This window comes from Atta cephalotes (genome assembly GCF_000143395.1).
Source record: "Atta cephalotes unplaced genomic scaffold scaffold00027, whole genome shotgun sequence".
In the NCBI taxonomy this organism is placed as follows: domain Eukaryota; kingdom Metazoa; phylum Arthropoda; class Insecta; order Hymenoptera; family Formicidae; genus Atta; species Atta cephalotes.
This window is the reverse complement of record NW_012130091.1, coordinates 2,433,392-2,457,904: the sequence shown is the minus strand read 5'-3', so window position 1 is coordinate 2,457,904 and position 24,513 is coordinate 2,433,392. Positions and strand designations below refer to the sequence as shown.

Here is a 24,513-nt window from a genome sequence, read left to right as displayed (position 1 = left end):
AATGCCCGCTTCGTTTTGGAAGAAGTATGGACCGATAATTCCGCCAGACCAAAATTCGCATCAAACAGTGCCTTTCTCGGGATGCATTTGAAGCTGGTGTATCTCGCGTGGATTGATATCGTCCCAAATTCGACAATTTTGCTTGTTCACACATCCATTCATCCAAAAATGGGCCTCATCGCTAAAGATGATTTGTTTGGCGAAATTTGGGTTAACTTCCAACTGCTCCAGAACCCAATCAGCGAACACACGGCGTTGTCTATGGTCGTTAAGTTCCTGGGTTAGTTGAATTTTATAGGGGTGCAGACCCAAGTCCCGACGCAAAATTCGCCAAATTGAAGTCGCAGAAAGGCCAAATTCTTGTGAACGACGAGAAATTGACCGCCTCGGGTTTTCCCGTTCACTCTCACGCACAGCAGCGATGTTTTCAGACTTTGCGTTTCGGCGACGTACTGGTATTGGCTAATTATTTATCGAACAGGTTGACTCGAATTTGGCCACCAAACGTCGAATAATCGACTCGGCAGGACAGTTGTGGCGAGGATAAAAGTCACGTAATGTTTCGCGGAACGTTTCTTGAACGGAGCACTGATTTTGATAATAAAATTTTATGATTTGCACACGTTGTTCAACACTATGACCTTCCATAGTGATTTGCCATACACTACTAAACAATTCACAACAAATTTGACAGATGTCACTTTAACAACATGGCTACTATGATCTAACAAATTTCGAGCGTCCCTATTGAAAGACCCTATATTAACTTTTAATTTGATTTTTTAAAAGTTAACATTAGGTTGGATAAAAACAGGGTAATTTGGTGTTATACAGATCTATACTCAAATTATATGCTTAGATATACATTCGTTTCGGAGATATATATTTTTAATTTTAAATAATTTCAAATATTTTATTTAAGCAAATAATAAAGAGGTTTAAAAGCGATCCATCGTCGTGACTTAAAATCACGATTTTCTCGAAAAATCTGCAGAAGTGCAATTTATTACGTTATAGGTTATTTTTTGATGCCCTCCAGAATAATCGCGCAAAAGATGATCAAAATTCGTGAAATACATATATGAGTCTCTCCTTGTTAGTTAAAAAAATTAACTTTTTAACTTTAATTTAGTTAAAAAAAAGTTAACTTAAAATCATGAAATAAAACAAATTTAATTTTTAATTTTTCAATTACTTTTTTTCATTAACTTAACTTTTAATTCAATTAATGTCATGGATTAACTTTTTTATCTTAAGTTAAATTTTCAAGGCTGTTTAACTTTAATTTAATTAAAGAAAGAAGTTAACTTACTCAACCTTGAAAATGAATCTTGTTATATATTTTTTAATAAAATGAATTCTGCAATAAAATTGATATCTATATTTTGTATATCTATTTATAAATGTTTAGTAGTCAAAATTTAGTAGTCAAAGTCTTAAAATTTATCTATTATTCTGGAAAGTTGAAATTATTAATAAAAGTTTCGAAGAATCTCTCTCTCGTTCTTCTTTGAATGACAGTGTAGCTAACATTCTAAAAATGTTTCCCTATTGGACAAGCATGTGTGTAATCTTAAAAAAAAAATTCCATAACGATTGAATTCTTCCTTCCTAAGGGAAAAAATTATAGAAAGCTGAAGATTGGCAGCAACTTTAAAACGTTCAAAGTGGTGTTGCGAATTGTGTGGGAAATTATATAGTATAATAGTTTCTCAGATTCAGAATAATAATAATAATAATAGTAATTGCTTAACTTAGCGTGACATAGATTGTAAATATGAGTAACTTCCACTCTCCTATGAAATGCATTTCTCCCAATGCAAGGTAAATATATACTTTAAACTATTATATGAGGTTAGGACATATTTCATAAAGAATATTCTTTTCTAAATCTACGAAAAATACATTACTTGCAGAGTTTTAACGCCCAAACCGCAAGTACAACAATTACTGGATCTACGGCAAATGCAGTGCAAAGCTCGCAACAGTATCATGTGGTTTTTCATCAACGGTGTGCTACTTAGCATCATAATTTTTGATATGTAAGACTTTTTTCTCTTAAGTTGTATTTAAAATGATAACGATTCTTAGCTGAAGCTTGGCTCTGTTTTCTAGATTTTATGGTGGATTCGCATACAAACCGATTTATTGGATTGAGTGGTGCTTAGCATCATTATTTGCTTTGAATGCTGTGTATCATATTATACAATATACCTGGGCGATCCTGAATCTGAAACCGATTACGCTGAGCTCTAAACAACGGCCGCTTTTAGGAGTGTCAGAAGATGATCCCCTGTTTAAAGACGAGGTGCCTCAGAAGCAGACAACTCCAGAGCCAAGTCCATTATTAAATTTGTCATGCATAAATCTTAGCAGACGTTCAACGACTCTTGGATCTTCGATTCTGAGTGATAGTATGCAAAATACTTTGTTATTATACTAGAATTAATCTTAAATTTTATTATGCATAACAGCTTTTTTATATTTTGTTTTTTTTTTTTCTAAGAGGATTATTCGACATCAGTCCCATTTTTTAAATATAGTAATTTTACATCTCCTAAAGCAACTGTGTGCTCCAATGGATCACTCAGTAAATCTACGAACATTTCTTTAAATGGTAGCTTAACAAATGAAGATCTTATTCATGATGAATGTGAACTTGAGACTTATCTCAAAGAAGTCGAACAGCAAAGAAAGTGTGTATTATCCCCGAAAGTCGATCAACCTTCCAATCTCTTGAGTTCTTTTTGGTCTCATCCTGCTACTCGGAGTCCTGGTGAGGTATCACCATTGTTAAGAAGATGTGCTTATCAACTGGCACCTACCATAGGTAAAGCTAAGATTTATTTAATGTGTATGTTTTTCTCTGTAAGATTTTTAAAAAATCAAATTATTATTTAGACAAAACAAAAGCAACCAGCCCTGCTGAAGAAGGAAGTTCTCCTAGAGGCACATTTGGTATACTAGATGTATGGAGGAAATATAGAGTTGATTCAAATAAAGTAAATGAATGGACTGCCAATCTCCGAATGGTAAGAGTTACAATATAGAAACAAAAAAATAATTAATGCTATAAAAAATAAGAATTGTTTAATACTTAAAATATATATATAAAAATATATATATAATATATATATAAAATATTTTAGTGGATTAGCAAGACAGTTGTCGAACGTGTGGCATTGGAGATAGACAATATATGTGCAACATTAATACGTCACGGCCTGAGCGACTCACAGCCAGGCCATGTAGGTCTCGATAGACTCAGGAAACTTGCACAAGCACAATTTTTGGTCTGTGTGATTCCCACTCTGCCCACATTAGTTCCCTTTCTAGAGCTCTGTAATAATCAGGAATATCTCGTAAAAAGAATAAAAATACTTGCAAAAGGAGGCTCCATGAGCGAATTTAAATGGAACGGTGGTGGATCTCACAATGGTAAAGAGTGGGATTCTAGCTTGCCAACTGATTCCGCAGTAAGCGTATAGAGAATAAATTATAATAATTATAAATTCTTTGTATCTAAGAGATTGTAGCTCTTCTAGAAATTTTTATTTTTTCTGACATTCTATATGTCTTTTGCAGATAATAATGCATTTAATTTCAACCTACATGGACACACAATTGGAAGCACCTTTGGATCAGCCAGACGCCAGGCCATTTACATCGAGATATATGGCGAGATCTGGAATGGAATTGCCGCGAAATAAGGGTCCGATAATAGTCTGTCAATCCATCAATCCACCGCATTATAGCCTGGCACTATCTGGCGATTCTCTTCCGAGCGATTATGAAGAAGTACAACGGGTAATTGAAATCTTATGAATATATATTATACCATATGTTTGTTTTATAATGGCATTTATGTTTTTAGGGCCGCAATAATTTGTTTCATACACTCTTACTCTTTTTATACATAGTCAAAACACGAGATCACGGCATGTTAGGACGAGTTAATGCAGGATCATCTGGAATTAATATCTTGTGGGTCATAGATTGCTGAAACAAAAATGACTTTTGCTACTTGATAAAGATAAAAGAAAAAAAAGATTGTGACCATTATATAAAATCAAATTGCATTTATTTATACTGCATTTAATATTTTGTCCATAATATTTCATGTATATAGTGTTGATTTAACAAACGCGACTAAATAAAATAAATATTTATATTAAAAAGGTTGGTTATTGGTATATTACATATATTGAATATTATTTATTTTTTTGCAGCTATATACATATTTGAAAACAACAGAGATTATTTAGAAAGTTATGACAAATTTTCCCTCTTATAATTTTTCATTTTTCATTTCACAAGAACCAACCAATGTATCTTTTGCCAAAATCTGTTAAGACTGATAATTTTGTTACTAAACATTGATAGTTCAATTAAAAGTACAATATATATTTTTTCTATTTTTCAAGTTGATTGTGTATATCTTTATATCTAAACTATAATTTCACAAATGCGCGTACTGTGTAGAAATATTTTGTTATAAAGTCATAAATATTACAAGATCATTTAATCATTGCGTCTCTTTCCATAAAAATCCCAAATGATTATTTCAATTACATCTTCCTGACATAAATAAAGATATATAGAAAAATTAATTGTATATGAATTTTCCATCTTTCTTCTTCATTATTATGATCAATTAATCATTGAAATATATTCAATGTGATCAAATAAATCGTTCTTAAATTAATGCAGTATTCTAATTTATTGTACTCTTTGGATTATAATGCATTGTAAAATTACAAAGGATTTTTCAGCTTGAATTAATATATACAATAAGTAAATTTAGCAATTCTGATAGCATAAATCACAATATAAGATTAGAACAAATACTTTATTTATTACAACAAAAACTAAGTAATAAGAATAAAGATCATATCTCATATATATATGATAACAGCGTTTATATGATATATTTATACATGTGGTTTAGTTTTGCACTAACTTTTACAATTGTTATGTGGACACAATTTAATATTATAGCTGCGTTCGGTTTGGACGCTCACGCGCTTTAAACGCTACTATCATTCTGCCTTTATTCGTTGAATGCAAGACAAAGATAGAAATGCTGAACGCATTCAAATCAAACCCAGTCTATGTGTAAGAGCACGTGGCATAAGAGCTCACATTGCACACATGAAATTTATCTATTATAAAATTTATAATTTATAAAGTCTTAGTCATTTTGCTATTATATGGTTTAATAAAACAAAAAAGTAAATTGTTAAAATATCAATTAGTAAATTGATTATAAGAGTTGTTTTAGTGATTCTTGTTTGAAGAATTGTTTTAAATATAAAAAATATGATTAAAAGTTTATGTGAACTACTTCCAAACGATGTTATTATATAACATCACTTCTTTTTAAACTTCTTTCTACAAGAATCAATAGTAACATAATAGTAATGTACATATACAATGTATTAATTAAAAATAGATCAAATAATCATAAAATCAATTTCAAAGAGAACTAAAAATATGTATATAATTATAATTATCATGTAATTATATTAATTGTATGCATTATATATAATGTACTACGTGTTGCATTAACATGTTGGTCAATATGTCAGATTATTTTATAAATGTGATATCTTTTCTAACAGATATTGCTTGTATAAAATTAATCTATTAATTACATTTATTAAATTGATTATATTTTACAAATGTAATTAATAAAATGCTTTTTTTCGTAGGCATTGATATTTATAAAATAGCTGACATATGTGATGCAACACACGGAACATGTACATACATATATAATTACACAATTACATGTTACAATAATTCTTTATTGTAAATATAATTGAAATTATGATATCGATTTATAACTTTCAAGTTATTTGCGAATGAATTATTTTCTGAAAATGGAAGTATTTAAGATTAGACATTAAAGAAAACGAATAAAGATCTCTGGAAGAACAAACTAAATGAAAAGTAAATCTAATATTTAATACATTAAGCTTTAAGTATTTAAAACCTATCCATATCATGTCTCTTAAAGAAAATCTATATTACATGTACACATTCATGACAAAGACATCTGTCTTTTCCTGTCTTCTCAGGATTTGTCAAAGACATTTATTCATTCCCAGTAATACACGTTATTATATATGAAAAGGTATATCTTAAAACTTCCAGACAAATTATACATATATATCGCTTATTAACGCCTTCACCGTTGTAAAAATAAACTTCAATATAATATTTTATACATAATCAAAATGATACGCTCTCTTAAATTCATATATTTATCGTACCCTTTTCTATCACTTGTGAAGCATCGTACCCTTCTTTATCCAATATACAAGAAAATCCTTTGATAACGTGAGTTACTCCATTATCATTTCGGGATTTTCCATGCGTATAGAGAATTGTGGGAATGAAAATGATAGTCACAGGGTATTAGGAGAACAAAACTCGTTCAAGTCATTGAAGAAATATCATCGAGATAGTTTTTCACAAATATGTCCCTTCCTTTCCATATTATAATCAAATACGAAAAAGATAGCTCGATTAAGAAGTGGTGAATATTTTTGTACCTTCAGGTAGTATCACCTCTTCGCCTACATCAGCAAGAGTAACGGTAAGTGGCAGGATTAAAGGCATTAGTATTTCCTGATGCTGCATAACCTGATGTTGCGTGGTTACCGTAGGCTCAGCTTGTCTCGCTATAGCGATTGTTTTAATGTTTTGCGCCTTGATTACTTGTGCCTGGCCGATCGTGGTTTGATGCAACCTAACTGGATGCGGTTCTGATTGCATCTGTATTTGCACTTGCTGTGGCTGATGTTGATGTTGTAGCTGTTGTTGTTGCTGTTGCTGCTGTGTCTGCTGAATCACCTGTTGCGCCCGGTTCTGAGTCTGCAAAAGATTCTGTTTGCAACGCTTGCTGTGCGCGTAGCGACTGCCGTTATTGTTAAACTTTCTGTCGCAAGTTGGACACTCGTAAGGTCGTTGACCCGTATGAATAAACATGTGCTCCTTTAATGATTTCAATCGCCGGAAGTTCTTCGGACAGCACTTGCAGTGGTACTTGGCTTCGCCAGTGTGCGACGTCAAATGATTTGCCAAGGTGTCAGCACGGGCAAACGCTCGCGAACAATATTGACAGATGTACGGACGTTCCTGCGTGTGTGTGCGCATATGCATCTTCAAGTAGGCATTAGTGGTGAATGGTCTGGAGCATACTTCGCACACATACGGTTTGATACCCTTATGAGCGCGCAGATGCGCTAGCAACGTTGTCGACTGCGTAAAGCTCTTGCTGCATATTTCACAGAGGAATCTCTTCGAGCTATCGGTCTCTTTGTTCTTCTTAAAAGTGCGATCATGCTTAGGTAGATGGTTATTGAGCTGTTCCTCCTTAATGAAACGTTTGGAGCAACGAGTGCATTTGAATGGTTTGATCATGTTGTGTTTTGCCACGTGAATCTTCAGGTGTTCTCGCCGATAGAATTTCTTCGGGCATATTTCACATAGGTACTTCTTGCCCTCGTGAACCTGAATGTGTCGCAACAGGCCCTTCCTAGAGGTATATTGTTTATTGCATTCGGTACACTCGAGTCCCACAATATCGGTCCTCCTTTTCCGGGTCATTTTATCATTTAGTCTCTTTTCTTCGGATTTTGGCTCGGTGTCTCTCAGATCCTCCTCCGTTAAGATGCCCTCGGTGACGTGCTTGGCCCTGTGCTCGCGCAGAATCTCATTGTTTTCGAAACTGTCGCCGCAGATGTTGCATTTCCTCACCTGATCAGGATTTTTTTCCGCGCACTTATCATAATGCGCCTTTAGTTTGTCTTTTCGATAGAACTTGATACTGCAGATATCGCACTCGAAATTTGGCTCCTCATGTAATAGTTGATGGCGCAGTAACGACTTCTTCGTACTGTATTGCTTCTTGCACGTGGTGCATTCATGGCTGTCTACTGGCCAGTCAAGACCACTTTCAAAGTCGGAGTTGGTATCGCCGTCGTCGTTATCGTTCGTGTTGCTCTTCTGCGCTTCCTTCTTCTGCTTCTCCACCGCTTTCTCCATTGCTTTCTCTGCCTTTTCCTTCTTTACATGTTGCTCCATGTGCCTCACCAATGCTTGTTTCAAACAGTACCTCTTATTACAGATCGTACACTCAAATTCCTTATATCTGTACTTCTTTGCGTCGTGCTTAATGACATAATGCTTGTCCAATTTAACATCGTAATCGGTATTATCATCGTAATCTTCGAGACCGTCCTCAGTCTTGATCTTGTCGATGATTTTCTGTGCTGCTCTCGCCGCCACGCGCTTTATACGCTTGTTGGGATCGTATTCCTGTCCCTGTATAAATGTCTTATGATTTGTGGCAACCAAATGATTTCTCAATGTGAGCTCATTGCCGAAGGTTTTATTACATTGAGTACATTTGTAAGTCTTCACTCGTGCATGCTGCTCGGCATGTCTGCGTAGGAAATCCTTCCGTGCAAATTGTTGACAGCATATCTTGCATTCGTAAGAATGGGTGTCGGAGTGTGTTGTCTGCATGTGTCTGGAGAGTGCTTTCTTGCGTGAGAATGTTATTGAACATATCGGACACTTTAATTCCTTCGTAATTTCGGCGGATTCACTGTTCTCTCCATCTTTGATGTTCTTGCTGTTATCATCATTCTCTTCGCACTTGGTAATTTGCTTCATATCCTCTTCCAAGTCTTGTTCAGTGAGTACGCCTTCGACCACATGCTTTGTTCGGTGATTTTTTAGTTGTTCTAGAGTGTCGTATTCCTCGTTGCACACGCTGCAGTTGAAGCTAACATGCGTGAGCGAATGCTTTTGCAAGCCTCGCTTTGTATCGAATTTTTCTGGACATTTGTTACATATAAATTCCTCAAGACTACGCTTTCTTATCGCTTTTTTATCCTGATCATTGTCGCTTGCAATGTCGTCGACTATACTTCCTCTCTTTTGTTTTCTACATTCAACATCCGATTTGTTGCCGTTATCTAAGTCTAGACTGTATTCATCCTCATGAAACATCTCAAATGACATCGAATCTTCCTTCGCTTCCTGCCCCTCTCGTTCGTGTTGTTTAATGTGTTTAGTAAACGAGATTATGTACATGTATTCTTTACCACAATAAGGGCACTTGTTGGCTTTTCTTCCTGATTCCGGTGTTTTCACAGCGGAAACGCTGGTCTGCACCTTCTGCGGTTTCTCCGGTGTTTTCTTCAGAGACAATGTTTTCCTTACTTCTTCATGGGAATGCATATGTTCTTTCAAGATGCTCTTTGAAAGAAACTGTTTATCGCACAAGTAACACATGAAAAAGATCTTCTCTGTCTTATCTGCCTGCGCTTTTTTCAATCGTGAACTGAGATTCAGATTTTCAAAGTAATTCTCCTCATCGGAATCCCGCTCGGTGAATATCCGACGAGCCAATTTACGTTTACTTCTTCTAGTTTCATTCTGAGGTGATTCTTGTTCCACGACTGGCTCATTAGTATCATTTTTTAATACTTCATTCTGTAATAATTCCATTTTTTTATTTTGATTTTGTTCAGTTTGATTCTCCTGTTCAGCTTGAGCATTTTGAACTGGAGTCTCTTCAGTTTGCTCAGCTAGTGTCTCGTGAATTTGCTGAGTTGAAATTTCTTGATTTTGTGCCTGAATCTCTTCGTTTTGCTCAGATTGATTTTCTTGATTTTGTTCAGATAGCGACTCTTTGTATTCCGTTATATCATGTTTAAATTCTGGTACGGTCTCCTGCATTTTTTTATGGAAGGAGAATTGTTCAGTATGCAAGATAATACACTGTTGTTGCATTATATAATTATGTTCTTCTGTTGGAATTGTATCTGTACAACTTCGAATAATATTCTTGTCGTTGGAAGATATTTCATCCCTAGATTCATCAATAGCATCTGACATATCATTGTCTTCCGAGTTGGCTAATTCTTGCTGCAATTCTTCCTCAATACTTTCTTGCAAGTTATCTTGTTCTGAATCTAAATAATAGAATCAATATTATAAGATATTCGGAAACTTTAAGCTATTATATTATAAAAGCAATATTTAATTCGAATTTCGAAACATCGATTACATTTTACTCACCTTGCATTCCATCTGTCTCTGCCAATTTTTCAGCTTCCAAAATAATTAATTGATTTTTCAGAAAGTTCTTGTCAGTTTCTGTTTCAACTGGCAATGTATCAGTAGATTCATAATCAGCACTGTCATTCATTTCTTCCAAACCATTATTCTTCTCGGCATCCAAGTGTATTTCAACTTCATTAAGAAACAATTCATCCTTTATTATTCCTCCCACAAGCTTTTCTCGAAGAACATTGTCAGCTTGCTCCACTTGTAACTTAAACTCGTATGCCGATTCCAACTTGTCAGCGCACATACAACACACCTGTGTTGGTAAACCATCACCTGGTAACATCTAATCAAAGCATATAGTTTAGTATCTCAAAAGAAAGTCCTTGTCATTAGTTATACTCAAAAAGAATAGTTATTTCAAAATGTTATAATTGTCAACTCTGCTGCTATGCACATTGGCTATGTTCAGCAGAAAAAACAGTTTTGTAACTATTGTAAAATTCTTTAATATGATTGGTCTTGCTCTTAATTTGAATGTATAAATCAATAATATTTAAGAATTTTACAACAGTTGCAAAGTTGCTTTTTATGCTGAACGCAGCCATTGCCAGTGATGTGTACATTTTTACTTGCACGCTACGTACCTCAGTTCAGTGATGCAAATCCCGGGCTGCTTGCAGTATGGTTACTAGCATGAAGGGGGCATAAGAAGATACATACACTACAATGAGTTCATATTCATGTATACTTGCGCATGCGTTGTGTTCGTCTATGCTCTCTTCATGCTAATAACTGTGCTGCAAGCGGCCCGGAATTCGCATCACTGCCTCAGTCCTGATCATAACAAATAATTCATTATAATATGTATTAACTACGTGGCATTTAAGAAAGTAATAAATTTGTTCTATTTAAATAAACTTCTTGTTCATGTTTCTCTTTTTTCTCTCCAAGGGACAAATAGAAAAGATGAACCGTATAAAAAGTTCAGTTAAAAGAACAGGCCTCTTATAATATTTTTATGATGGCAGCGAAGGTGTTAAAGGCTAAATGTGCAAGGTTCGATATAAACCGAAACTTATCATTTTAAGCCAAATAGAAAGATGGGAATGGCGACAAATTAGAGGATTATCGACAAAAAGTCTAAATCTATCCGGGATTAGAAGAGGGAGAGCGATGATAAAAGCGGAGGCTTCGATCGCATCGGTACCTAACCTTCAAATTATGCATCTAACCTTAACGTTGGCGAAGCTCATCGCCTTCACCGATAGGGACGCGACCTCGCTCTCTGCGAAGAGATCGCGCATCATCAGATTGTCGAGCAGGCAGATGCGGCATATCTTCATAGCGGACGTGATCGCGTCCTCGCCCTGCGGTGGATCCGACGTATGTATCGCCACGGCGTCCATGTTTTGTTCGGCGAACTGATTTGGACCGACTTAGAAACGAATCAGGTTGCTCGGCTACGCTCTTCCTCGCTGATCCAGCACACCGTCGTCTTTCACCCACCATTAACTAGGAGGTGCGGAAAAATATGATTTTCTTTATTACATCGTTTTCGTTTCGACATAACGAGAAGTCGATACGTTCAGACGTGTGAAGGCTGTTCTCAGTAACTGCACTATATTGTACTTTCTGCACTTGAAACGAAATGGGGATATAATTTAAGACGTTGGAGAGAGAGAGAGAGAGAGAAAAGAAAGGTGGAAAGTGCGAAGAATACAGTTACAAAGAGCAACCATATGTTCCCGATTAAAAAAGGACGCGGAATCGCGAGAAATTTGCGAAAATCGCGATTTCTTGAAATCATTAGCTTTGCGATTTTTATTTATTTACTGATTATTTACGATCTTAGTAACTTCTGGGGATTTTCGAAAGTATCTCACTCCTCGCTGAACATATGAATTTAGTAATTTTTATTAATTTCCGGGAGATTTTAATAACTTCTGGCGATCTCGTTTCCTTCCGCATTTGAAAAGGAATAAACAGAAGAAAAAATTTTTTTCAAATTTGTTTCAACTTTTTTTTATGTCATGATAAAAATTTTGGATAAAATTTAACATTTACAATTGAAATTTAAATTTAACCTTATTGTAATTATTATATAAAGATATGTGCAATCTGATATTCTCACTTATAATTATATATTGATGTAACCATCACCTTAAATGCTATCAATTAAAAAATGCGTTAATACTTAGTTTAACATTAAAAAAATATAGGCTGGTCCTTTCTTATAATTAAGACGTTTTAAGTATAATCTTAAGATGTTAAATCAATGAGTCGTATTAGCATCTTAAGATACCACTCAAGACGGTCTTAAAATAAAAACAAATTATAAATATCTGGTTATAATCTTCCTTTATACCTCATGTTGCCCCGAGGTTGACTTTTGTACCTTATTGTCTGGAGATCGAACGCTACTGAGTTTTTGACGCGATTCCATGATTAAGGACGCATCACCGCCACCAGATATGGCACATTCACTCATTTTCTCCGTTATCGCGGATTTGCTCAAACAACTTTCCGTTTCTGGTTTAACAGTTTGACTTAGTTTTTCTACGATATTGAAAACCAATTCCTTGTTTACGCTTCCCGAAGATACATTTTCTACTTTTGAGAATTGGCATGAAGAGAACGTTGCATTTTCTGACGTGGACGATGAAGTTATCTTTTCTAAAGCAGCTGAAATGATTTCCAATGTAATCACAGTTCTTATTTATAGGGTCTCTTCAAATACATTACCTGTTAAATCCATGCTCTCTTCGGCTATATCAAAATCGACGTGAATGCTGAAGCTATCTCTGCTAAAAAGATGTTGTCTAATGCTAGATAGATTCCTAAGGGACATCTCATTTTTAACGGCTACCTCTGTTACATTTTTGTTTTTATGCGGTGTATACATGATGGAGTGCTCGCTTCGCAATGTACGGCCGTTCTTTATATAAGGTATCAAATATGACAGATCTGATGGTTTCTGCACTGTACTGTTTGCCGGTTGAATGGACACTTGTGGTTTATGCGTTTTTACTAAAACACAGGTAAGACTTGATGTTAATTTGAAAGAGTATAAGCGAAAGAGTATATACGGAGAGTAGAAATTCTCACAAACCTGTATAGGGTGTTCTAATATAAACTAGACTATTTTCATCGCGCGGCAAACCATAAATTGTGGATGGAAAGTTCATGGCATTTGATATGCTGCCTATAATACACGCATAATTTCATTAGCTCAATTTTTCCTTGATAGTGCATTAGCCTACTTGTTTTAGTAAACATTATTGATTTAGTAAACATTATGTACCATGAATGGAATCTCCTTGACCTCTCACAGTTTTTTCATGCGTTGTATTGTTCATAATTGTAGCTAAAGCAGGCTGTAATCTTTGAACAACATTCAATATTAATTCACATCGTTTTATCACTCGCAGTTGTTGAGGCTCCGTTGCATTCTCTACCAGAAGAGTTTTGGCAGCGGTGTTGGCTTCAAATATAGCTATAATAAAGAGTATGTGCACAATATGCATCAGCAAACTACATATATATTTTAATTGTAATAATACAGAATTAGTTACCTGCTTTCAATTCTCTTGTCATCATTATTGTTTGACGATCAATGTTTTCAGTGCCAATGTCATTTACAATTGCTGTGACTTGACTAGACAAAGCTGAAGCTCGCTGAACAATACCTTGCACTTGAAGTTGCGTTACTGGTTCTCTATTATCCAGACAATCTGAGATTGCCGTTATACGTTCTTGAAGACTATCCATAACTACCTGAGTATAAAAAATATATTCAAGTACACTCTTAATTCTCTAAAATTCTAAAATTCTTTTAATCTTTTATAATTCATTATATTTACTTGACAGAAAGCAGCCGAGTTTATAATGAGATTTACAGCATTCTGAAACTTATTCATTTCTAATTGCCACTGCATAGTCAATAATTTAACACTCGAACGCATTTCTTTGTTATCTGGATGTAAATAGAAGGAAATTATGGCAGAAATTAATTCAGTTTCCAAAGATTCAAATCCTGCGAGACAATTACGAATTTTGTTATTGCCTGAAATAATCAAATTTACATGAGATGTTTTTTATTGTTTAAAAAGAATGTTAAAAAATTTATAAAGAAGAGTAATTTACGGTTCTTGTCTTTGCAACAAGCGATCGCAAATATTCCAATTTGCATAGTTTGATCAAAGAATTGATCAAAATCCTCTATGAGATCATTTAAATCATTTTTCGATCTTCTTTTCGCGCTTAACGAATTTCCGCATGTCATAACGAGTTTTTTCAAAGTAATGTAAGGATTGCTGAATATTTCCATTGCGAGCGTTAATACCGCTATATTAACTTTACGTTCCAAACGATAAAGAGCATCGGTCAATGTATGCATGAACAAATTATTTAACGCCGGATCTGGGATCTCCGAGAGTAATTGCTGCTTTAATTTCTCGTACTCCAACACTATGGATTGGCATGAACCAGTTATGGCTTTAAAATTATATGGCTGACACACTTGGGTAATTGCCATAGCATGAGAGAAGACGTCCTCCAGTCTCAACCATAGTTCCGCACATTCAGATAGCTGTTGTTTATGCGTTTTGCTCGGTATTTCTAATATAACGTCTAATGCCAAATCCATTCTATAAGTATATCAGAATTATTTGTGTGAATGCAATATTACGTATAAGAAATATTTATTTTCTCACCTGTAAACGAAATGATTCTCCCTTTCGCAAGTTTCCTTTTCTAACAATGGATTTGAGTCATTCATCAAATTCAATATCATTTCACAACAAGTGCATATTCTTTCACAAACATATTTCTTGCAAACCTGTACATATTTGTTCAATGTAAATATAGAAAGAGCTTAAATTATGCACAAAAATAAATGTAAAATAGTTTATTACATAAATTGGTGCATTTAATTGATGCTGTTCCTGAGCCAGTTGTACTAGCATTTCAAATGATGTGCATAATTGAGAAGTATATAAAGCTAGATTCTGCGACAGAAAAGCAGACGCTAAACTTTTTCTATAATTCTGTAGTGGTTCGAGTATCTCTAATATCGAAGTGCCTAATTCCTAGTTTAAAAGCACAAAGGGAATTAATATTCACATTAAAAGATTTCAATACATATTTCAATTTTTTATTTTCATTGCTACCTTTATATTTTGAAGATCCTCAATCTCTTTTGCTGTGCTCATCTCTTTAACATAATCCAGACAATCCTGAAGCCTCTGCTTCAATGGCAAACATTCTAAATCTTCCAATACTCGTAAAGCTGATGTAAAATTATTAAGTAATGATTCTGTCTTATGTCTGGCTGCATTGCTATCAATATTATCGCATTTAATATCCTTGATCTAAAAGATAATAAGAAACAAAGGAAAACACATTTAATGAAACACATTTAATAGGAATAAAAAATAATATCAAGTATTACAAGATTCTCTTGTAACTTACAAGCTCATCAATATTTTTCAATAGAGAAGTATATTTCAAATTTGTTACTGTATCAGTAAATTTTACATTTGCTTCTTCACAGTCCCAATTATCATCGCCTAAATTATTGAATCTCTGAGTTAAAAAATGCAGTTGTTCATGGAGTAATGATTTTGTAACCAAAATTTCTGATGGATTAATAGAAGCAGTGATCAGCAATAAATACAATTTGTTAAGCTGAAAGGAAATAAAAAGTAATTGTGATTTCGTATATAATAATAAACTCAATAAGTTAACTACAGTCTCTAGAATTTTGCAACGTAGAATCTATTTTTCATAGCTGGCATAGAACGTATTTTTCATAGCTGGCTTTGTTAAGTGCACTACTACATCGATTGAAAATTAACAAATTTGATTACTTGTTGCTCCAAAAGCTCTAGCAGCTTCCTCGTTTGTTTCGTCTTCAATTCCATCGTAAAATTTTATTTTTCAATTCCCACAGCTTTTTGAAACTTCAAAATTCATGCGTTTCAACGGCGAAATATAAATAAAGTGAATTTAGTAACTAACCAGGCATGGCAACCAACATCTGGCGCTAATATCACAGGAAATGTCTGTTCCTTATGATTGCACTGAGCTACGCTTTCTGCACCTAAAACGATAGAGATCTAATTTGCATTAGAGAAAAAGAGAAAAAGGCGAAAAAATTTAAAGAACGGAATCTGTGGATTTTTTTTTAACTCAATTATCCTTAACCTAACCTATTTTTTTTTAAATATAACCTGACTGACGAGATGCGCGAAAGAATCGCGTGAATGCAGTGCAAATTTCTCTGACGAACATTTATCTTTCTTCTTTTTTTTGGCGGACAGAGATTTCAAAATAAAATCTCCACAGATTCTGCTTCGAGTTTATTATATTTCAAAATGTTCTCCAGAGACAGAAAAAGCGAGATGGAGATTGATGTGATGCTGGATGAACCATGGACCAGTGATTCGTGCACAAAAGTTGTGATGGAGCTCATAAAATATATTTTGTATCAAAAGCAGCAAATACCCTTAACGTACGAGGCATTAGAGAGATTCCAGAATACAACAGATAGAAACGCAGTCTCCTTCAAAGCTCTGTCGAGCACACTGAAGAACATTGAGGATCATTTGTCCTCGCAATTTTTCCTCAAGGGTTGCGATATGAAGGAAGTTGCCATAATACTTGGCGCTACGATACTATCACCAAAGTTCTACATTGGCATAGACCTTCCCTCATATGTTCTCAACAGCAAGCAACACAAAGAGTATCAACATTCCTCCAGGAAACCACTTTTGAAACTTATGAGGTTAATAAAGAAAAATAATGATAGAATACATTCATGAATTTATATCAAAATACTTATATAGATTATTGTATTTCTAGGTCTATGTTTGAATGCGACGAGTTTCAGAAGGCTATGAATGCTCCTTTAAATATGACGAACATGTTTATCATGCTGAAGAAGAGTGACAATAATTCAGTATCTGATTTTTTTTTACCTAAACCGCAATATGTGCCACCTATACAAACAGCAGGTTGCTTCAAGATTAAACTATGTCAGAGTGACCAAGTAGAGATGCAGTGCAACTGTAGGACACTTGTTAAAGTGTATCATGACTCGTGTAAGACTTACTTAGAGAATGAAGATGATGTGCAATATACTCAGTATAATAATTCTACTCAGTCTTCCTATCGATGGTATCAATCAAAACAGATCATAAAAGGATTTAAATTCTATTTGTGACCATAACATTTTGGCATGACATAGCAGAAAATTTTTATAGATAGGATGATCAATTTTTTTCTCTGATGTTATAAATAGATTTATATTATGCATATTCATTATTATGTAATTAAGATTAACGAAATAATATTAAGCACTATTGATATGTATGTTTTTTACTACTGATATTACATTGATGTCAGTATGACTTGACAAATGTCTTGAGGTCACATGATAGAAATTTCCAGTTATTATCAAAGAGAGCAAGACATTTTTCTTTATCAACATACCACAAACATGATAAGTCTTATAATACAAAATTATATATTAAAAATTGCAGTATAAAATTATGTGTTTAAGTATTATAGCAATAGATTTTTTATTGATTAATAGATAGATAATTATAATTGAATGATAAGATAAGAATATTATTGCCGATTTATTATAGGAAAAATTTTGTAATTGCTGGATATTTTATTTTGTACATATAATTATAATGTTAAATATTTTTTTCCTTATCGAGCTGTTTTATTTAACAATTAATTGTTACAGCATTAATCTGTCTTATAAATTACGCAATTATTAAGAAACTTTATAAAAAGATAAGAGAAAACAAAATGATGTTTAGGCAATAGTGATTATACATAAATGTATACTTTTTATCATGTATAGATAATCCCTTCCAAAGAAACATTTTTAGGGTAGGGTAAACTATATATTAATCGCGAGACGCGATATTGCATTATTTAACTCTGAAAGAGAGAGATTAACATTTTGCATAAGAAAATTTCACAATTAAAAATGGTCGCTTTGAAATTTTTAACGCCGGAACAGAAGCAATTCTGGGATGATAATGGTTACATCAAGTTGAATATATTTTCTGCGAAGGAAATAAACGAAATATCAGATGCCTATACTGAATTATTTGAAAGAAAATTTCGCGAAAATATTGGAGGTTTGGAATCAAGATGGACTGGACAAGATATGAAGAAATTGGCTGGAAGCATTGCTGATGATTATACTGTAAGTGAACTTATTACAGCTTCTGTAAAACTTGATTTATTATAAGCAATTGTTTGTAAATTAGAATTACATATATACATATATACAGGATATCTCATAACTATCGTATTTCCTCTTAAAACGTATTCTTGAGGTAATTTTAAGACGAAAATCCTAATACAAAAATGTCGAGGCTACAATAGTTTTTTTATTACAATTGATTTACAATTGAATTACAATTGATTAAAGATAGTGTGTAATTCGAAAACTCTTATAGTCTCGACATTTTCATATTAGAATTTTCATCTCAAAATTACCTCAAGAGTATGTTCTTAAGAGGAAATACAGTAGTTGTGAGACTCTGTATATACAAGACATTTTAAAAAAACTTGAATTTTTCTGAAATTGAGAATTAAATGCGGTTTATTGAACCTGTTTAACAAAAAAAAAAAACGAAGTTAGCCTGTATTTAATCTTAATGTCTCCCCAACCAAAATTACATGGTTTCAAATAAATTTAAGTGCGTTGATTAAAACATCCTGTATATTATATTATACTACATTCTACATATTCTCATTTATACATCAGATAAAATCAATCCACAATTTGCAAATGCACAACGACGTTTTTACTCGGACCATAACGCACCCGAAATTATTGGACGCCCTTGAGGATATCATGGGCACCGAAGATATAATGTTACATCATACCAAGGCGCACTTAAAACCGCCAGAGAAAGGATCACCTTACTTGATGCATCAAGATTATCCTTATTTTCCTCACAAGAAACATACTATGCTGGCTGTGTTTCTACATTTGGACGATACAACGCCAGAAAATGGTGGTTTGGCGATATATCCCGGCAGTCATAAACTGGGACCGTTGAAGGAGATTAAAACGACTGATGACTGGGGTGATCCTATTTACTATGTCGATCCTAAGGAATATCCTTTGTCTAAAGCTACTCCCATATCTGCCAAAAAGGGTGAAGTTGTCTTCTTCTCTTACCTAACACTTCATGGTTCGTACCTGAACTTGTCTGATAAAACTCGACGCATGTTTCTCATACAAGTGAGAGCTGCGGATGATGAACCGACCGAGGACGTGCACAATTCCCCTTGTCAAGGCTTGATGCTTCGCGGTAAAAATATTTATAAAGATGCATTAATAACCAATAGATATAAATATTAAGCGAATATTTAGCTTTAAATCTGATTGAATGAAGAATGTTTTTTGACTAAATTTTAAGATAATGTATAAAATTGTATTGCATTCAATTATTTTTCTGTTCAACGATTTTCCTATTGCTATATCCTTCCTTATTTTCTGAAATTTCATTTTAATCTTACCGAATCTCAAAGATTTTTCTGAAATCATTGACTGATATATATCAAATTATTTATATTTATAATATTTTAATAAAGTATCTATATCTCTATTTTTAACATAAATCACGTTGCATACATCACTCATTGCAATATAAAGCACTTCCTTCAAAAGTAATTAATATAAGTAATTGTCATCCTTTTGTATTTTGCTCGCTAAAGTGGAGGATCGTCAAATGTTGGGTAGTAATAAGTTAAAACATTAAAAGTTAAAAAAAAAAACGTTAAAAAGTTAATAACTTTTAACTTAATTAATTTTAAAAATAAATGCATTAAATTTTAATAAAGTACTTAACTAAGTTACTTTTAAATGTTAACTTTTTTTTAAGTTAAAAATTTTTTTTTCTCTTTTAAATATCTTATAATAAGATTAAGGGTAATAAGGGTAAGGGGATATAATAAGATTAAGGGCGTATATTCGTAATTGTTCATATTTTAAGACCATCTTAAGTAATTTCTTAAGATGCTAATACAGTCCTCTCAGATTGATTTATGCGGTTATGCCATAAGCCTTAGTTCGGATTTACAATGGATGTTTTAAGTCTTAAATCACAAGAAATTGACAATTCAATATACAATCAAATATTCTTCTCGCATTGTAATTGGTCCATTTCTTATGGCTTAAAACTTATTAAAAAATAATCACTGATCTTCTCTGTGTACTGGCTATTTTCTTAAAGTTATATAACTTATATAGTTATATCGTTATGTATTATATACTTATGTATTATATATATATATCATATATGAATAAAAAATTAAATATTTAATTTACTTAATAATCTATATTGTAGTTATTTAATCTGTAGTTATTTAATCTCATTTTAAGAAAAATTAGGATATTATGATCTAAAAAATAATTTTTTTCAAAATTAATTTTTTTTAATTTAAATTAATTCAATATTGACTTATGTTAAGTTAATTTTTTATTCTTTCTACTTTTAACTTAACTTTATTAATTTTGTAAAGCCATTAACTTTAACTTTATTCAGTTAAAAAAAACATTAACTTATTCAATCCTGGTCAAATGTTTTGTGTCTCTTTCCATTTTACACGTTGCCTATAATCACAACTGCGAGGAAAAAATTAAAGAACAGTATGAGAGACGATTCTCGATGAAAGTCCATGTAAATATTGATTGCTTTCAGTTTTTTCAGATATTTTTTTTATAATACATAGCTGTGTCTATTTTTATTGTTATTTGCATTCTGACATAGCTGCTTTTTTCATACATGAAAACAATTAAATGATTCTGAATGTGCAAGAGAAAAAAAGACTGAGTTAAAATCTGCAGTGATTTAGGAACAATAATATTATTCACTTTATTTAATTGAATGGTGACGTAAAGCTGTTTGTTCCGGATAACGAATGTATATAACTGTCGTCGAAGAAAAAGACATTTAGATATTTTACTGAAGAATATAAAGAGATTGCGAAAAAATAAATACAGAGATACATTCATAATATTTCGAATAACGACGAATGTATAAAGAAAAAAAAGAAAGGGAGGGGCTTATTGTTGAATCGCGATCGCGCCGATACGAATTTCGCGCGCGTTCCTATTCACGTCGCGAGACAGAAGTCAGACAAGTGGAACGAGTGGAATATTCCGCGATTTTACATGAACGAGGCGAAACGCGAGCATTTCGACAAAGTGGGAGGGAGAGAAGGAGCGGAAGAGAGAGATAGAAAAAGCTCGCGGATGCGATTTTTATCTAGTCAGACGCCGCGATTTCGCGAGTGGGAAACGAAAATCTTCAACGCGCTCGAACGCATCGCGTTTCTCACGAGCCTCGGAGTCGAAATCGCGAAAATGCGAAAAGTGGAGGGGGAACATAGATGCGAGGAACGCGCGGAAGGTGAACCGCCACCGCCACTAATGTTGTCGACGAGAAGGGTCGACACCGTCGACTCAAGGAGGTGATCGGAGTACGTCCACGCTCTTTTTTCTCCCCTCCTCCCCCCTCCTCCCCCTGCGGACGGCACGGGGGCCGAGAGGATCACTGATCGCGTGAGCTGGAAACGGACGGGTGGACGGCTGGACGGTTGATGTTCTGCGACTCGCGTGCTCGACGCTCGTGGATACCGTAGCACGGGGGAGCCGTGCCGGTGACGGACGCGCGGACTGCTGTCGCGGGGTGTAGTGAAACACATGTGTCGCGGCCGTGCGGTGTTTTCCATCGCTGCGGACTGCTGCCCGTCGCCGTACCGTCCCGTAGGCTGCGCGAGGTCTCGGGCACGCGGACCGCGGGAGCTCGCCCGTTCCTGTTGAAGTAGACGCCACGGTTCACCAGGAGGATGCGCCGCGCTCCGGCGGCGGTCGCGGAGTAGCCAGCAGAAGCGGAAGGCGGTAGTGCGTGCGTGGGTGGGTGGGTGTCTGGCGACCGCCAACACTCATGTACACGGGATTTCTCTCGTTGTGTGTATTCCGCGAATGCGAGCCGTCGTCGCGGTCGAACTGATACCGACGCGCCGCGGTGTCGACCCGACGTGGTGTCGGCACATCCGGAGTAACCCGGTGTCGATCGCCCCGCTGCACGCGCACGTTGTATTTATCGAGTGGAAGAAAAAAAATGAGATATGTACGCCCCTTCGTCTGGAGCGTTTGACGATGTTACCCGCGCGCTGCTGACTCCACTGGGACGATGACACCGCGACCGAGCCAGCGACAGATCAACCTGGAGAACGGTCACGCACTTTTGCCTTCTATGTGCCTCGCCAAGAAATAAACGGGCACGACCGAGCCAAACCTGTGTGTCTGTCAGCCATCATGATCGCCCGCGAGTCATGACTTCTGTGCTCTACAATTTCTGACGTCCCGCCCAAGTGGCATGAGTTTGCTCCGCTTGTCCACGTGACACACGTGCCTCAGACTTTTTGTAAATTGTCAGGTTCTCGTTTTGTTGTCGTTGGAGGGTAGAGAAAGGAGATTTCCAGAGTACGAGGATGTTCCTCGCCACTGAATCCAAACGCTGCGACGTTTCAGGTTTAACTGTCTGAGAGAAAGTCAACAAGTTATCCTGTTGCGTCACATGTTGGAAAGTCCAAGTATGAGAGGTCCAGCGGAGGAAAATGGATATCGGTAAAGTATCAGCATGCGCGAAAAGTCAGCAGAATGTCATGCTCACGCAGGTCACGTGAGGGGCACGACAGAGATGTGCTCGCGTGATCCACCTACATTGCACCCGACCCTCGCCAAGGCAAATGGTAAAAATTCAAGTCCCCAGCCAGCTCATCATACTGAGGCACAACGCATCGACAGCAATCTGCTGCCAACACCTGGAGGTCGCTTGAAATTCTTCAAAGATGGAAAGTTCATTCTGGAACTGTCTCATCGCAGGGACGGAGAAAAGACTACGTGGTTTCCTGTGCCAAAGAAAACCTTTTGGCCACCCGCTAGCACCATCCCGAATCGGCAGGAGAGCTCTACTTCCCTCAGTGGTGGGTCAAAGGAAGCATCGATGCATATTATATTACAGTTTTTTTTTATATTTCATTATTTTTCACATATATTTTATTATATTTTCAAAAATAGATTTATTTATCATTATTTCTCAGATCTTTTTACTCTGATCTCTTTGCATTATTGTTATAAAAAGTATAGGCAATACAATCAATCCAGATAACTCATACATAACATATACTCTGCATTCTGTTTTCAGTTTCTGATGACAATTCGTCGGTCCAATCCAGTCCTTGGCAGAGAGATCACTGCTGGAAGCAAACCCATCCTCGACGCAGGATAACCACGGAATTTAATTTTTATTATCGTCGAAATCCGAAGATTCGTTTGTGTGCACATCTTCGCTTGATAGCGAGGAAACGCAGACGCCCATTAGATTCCACGACTGTGGTCTCAGTTCCGGAATCAACGGTTAATTCGACGAGATTGTCACGGAAATTGAATGGTACGTCGTCGGGCAAGGTTCTTAGTCTGATCATCGATAAATTGGCGCGCCTGCTGGATCCTAATGTAGTGTCACCTCGCAAACGTATATTGCGAGAGCTGGAGAGAGTTTCGCTGGAGGATCAGGCGTCCAAGAGACGGGCCACTCCACAGCCGGTTTGCACAACGAGTGCGCCGCCGACTCCCTCTTCGAAGCAAGTGTCATCATACAGTATAACGAGTATCCTGGGGGAGGACAAACCGAGTCCCGAACCGGGTTTCTTGAGGACATTGTTGAAGCCGGACGACCGGCAGCCTGTGAAATACTCATCGACTAACGCCTATCCGAGGGTACGAATCGATCCCTACATCGGATCCAGCAATACATCCGTTCATCATCCGCTCTACGGGATACCAATGTTACCACCTGGACCGTACAGAGCGGCGCCTTTATGGATGGCGCCTCATTATCCATCTCCCGTCCACTATCCGCCTCCTATGCAATTATACGCATCGCCGCATTCTCATCCGTTGTCCCCACATTACAAAGATTACAGGGAACAAACTCTCACACCTCCTTCAGGTATATATCATTTATGTATCATAAACAAAATAAATATCGGGACAATTAGGTCATTCGAAAATGTTTATGACTCTATTTTTCGTTTGCAGACATGCCTCTGAATCTGTCGAAGCATGCGGGTTGAATCTCAGGATCCCAATAGAGTTGGTGCCTTACGAGTGGACAAAACACTACGCAAACACTGCCCGTGCAACGACAATGCGATATATATTAGTATTTTTTTATTCATAAAACAATAGTATCTTAGTAAGTAGAGAGAGAGAGAGAGAGAGAGAGAGAGAGAGAGAGAGAGAGAGAGAGAGAGAGAGAGAGAGAGAGAGAGAGAGAGACGAGAGAGTAGTAGTAGTAGTAGTAGTAGTAGTAGTAG

General features: G+C 35.5%; 6 protein-coding genes across 6 annotated transcripts; 4 read left to right on the top strand and 2 right to left on the bottom strand.

The window, feature by feature from the left end:
* Positions 1–1,777: 1,777 nt before the first annotated feature.
* On the top strand, positions 1,778–4,003 carry LOC105620594 (transmembrane protein 209). Its single transcript, XM_012202084.1, has 8 exons — positions 1,778–1,824; positions 1,917–2,042; positions 2,116–2,414; positions 2,507–2,830; positions 2,902–3,032; positions 3,150–3,476; positions 3,586–3,807; positions 3,875–4,003. Exons 1-8 carry the CDS (start codon positions 1,778–1,780, stop codon positions 4,001–4,003), a joined length of 1,605 nt encoding a protein of 534 aa, XP_012057474.1.
* A 2,528-nt stretch (positions 4,004–6,531) lies between these two features.
* On the bottom strand, positions 6,532–11,495 carry LOC105620593 (zinc finger protein 26-like). Its single transcript, XM_012202083.1, has 3 exons — positions 11,322–11,495; positions 10,099–10,432; positions 6,532–9,992 (listed from the first exon to the last, which is right to left on the bottom strand). Exons 1-3 carry the CDS (start codon positions 11,493–11,495, stop codon positions 6,532–6,534), a joined length of 3,969 nt encoding a protein of 1,322 aa, XP_012057473.1.
* A 953-nt stretch (positions 11,496–12,448) lies between these two features.
* Positions 12,449–16,010, bottom strand: LOC105620592. The gene is made up of 12 exons (XM_012202082.1): positions 15,957–16,010; positions 15,559–15,774; positions 15,258–15,458; positions 15,003–15,176; positions 14,802–14,926; positions 14,233–14,735; positions 13,950–14,152; positions 13,662–13,863; positions 13,391–13,582; positions 13,199–13,291; positions 12,832–13,116; positions 12,449–12,771 (listed from the first exon to the last, which is right to left on the bottom strand). The coding sequence occupies exons 1-12, from the start codon at positions 16,008–16,010 to the stop codon at positions 12,449–12,451; spliced, it is 2,571 nt and encodes an 856-aa protein (XP_012057472.1).
* Positions 16,011–16,463: 453 nt separating this feature from the next.
* Positions 16,464–17,311, top strand: LOC105620510 (MAD2L1-binding protein-like). The gene is made up of 2 exons (XM_012202002.1): positions 16,464–16,873; positions 16,951–17,311. The coding sequence occupies exons 1-2, from the start codon at positions 16,464–16,466 to the stop codon at positions 17,309–17,311; spliced, it is 771 nt and encodes a 256-aa protein (XP_012057392.1).
* A 780-nt stretch (positions 17,312–18,091) lies between these two features.
* Positions 18,092–19,572, top strand: LOC105620509 (phytanoyl-CoA dioxygenase, peroxisomal-like). Its single transcript, XM_012202001.1, has 2 exons — positions 18,092–18,313; positions 18,881–19,572. The coding sequence occupies exons 1-2, from the start codon at positions 18,092–18,094 to the stop codon at positions 19,481–19,483; spliced, it is 825 nt and encodes a 274-aa protein (XP_012057391.1). The 3' UTR covers positions 19,484–19,572.
* Positions 19,573–22,772: 3,200 nt separating this feature from the next.
* Positions 22,773–24,270, top strand: LOC105620508. Its single transcript, XM_012202000.1, has 3 exons — positions 22,773–23,118; positions 23,340–24,146; positions 24,236–24,270. Exons 1-3 carry the CDS (start codon positions 22,773–22,775, stop codon positions 24,268–24,270), a joined length of 1,188 nt encoding a protein of 395 aa, XP_012057390.1.
* The last annotated feature ends 243 nt before the right edge of the window (positions 24,271–24,513 follow it).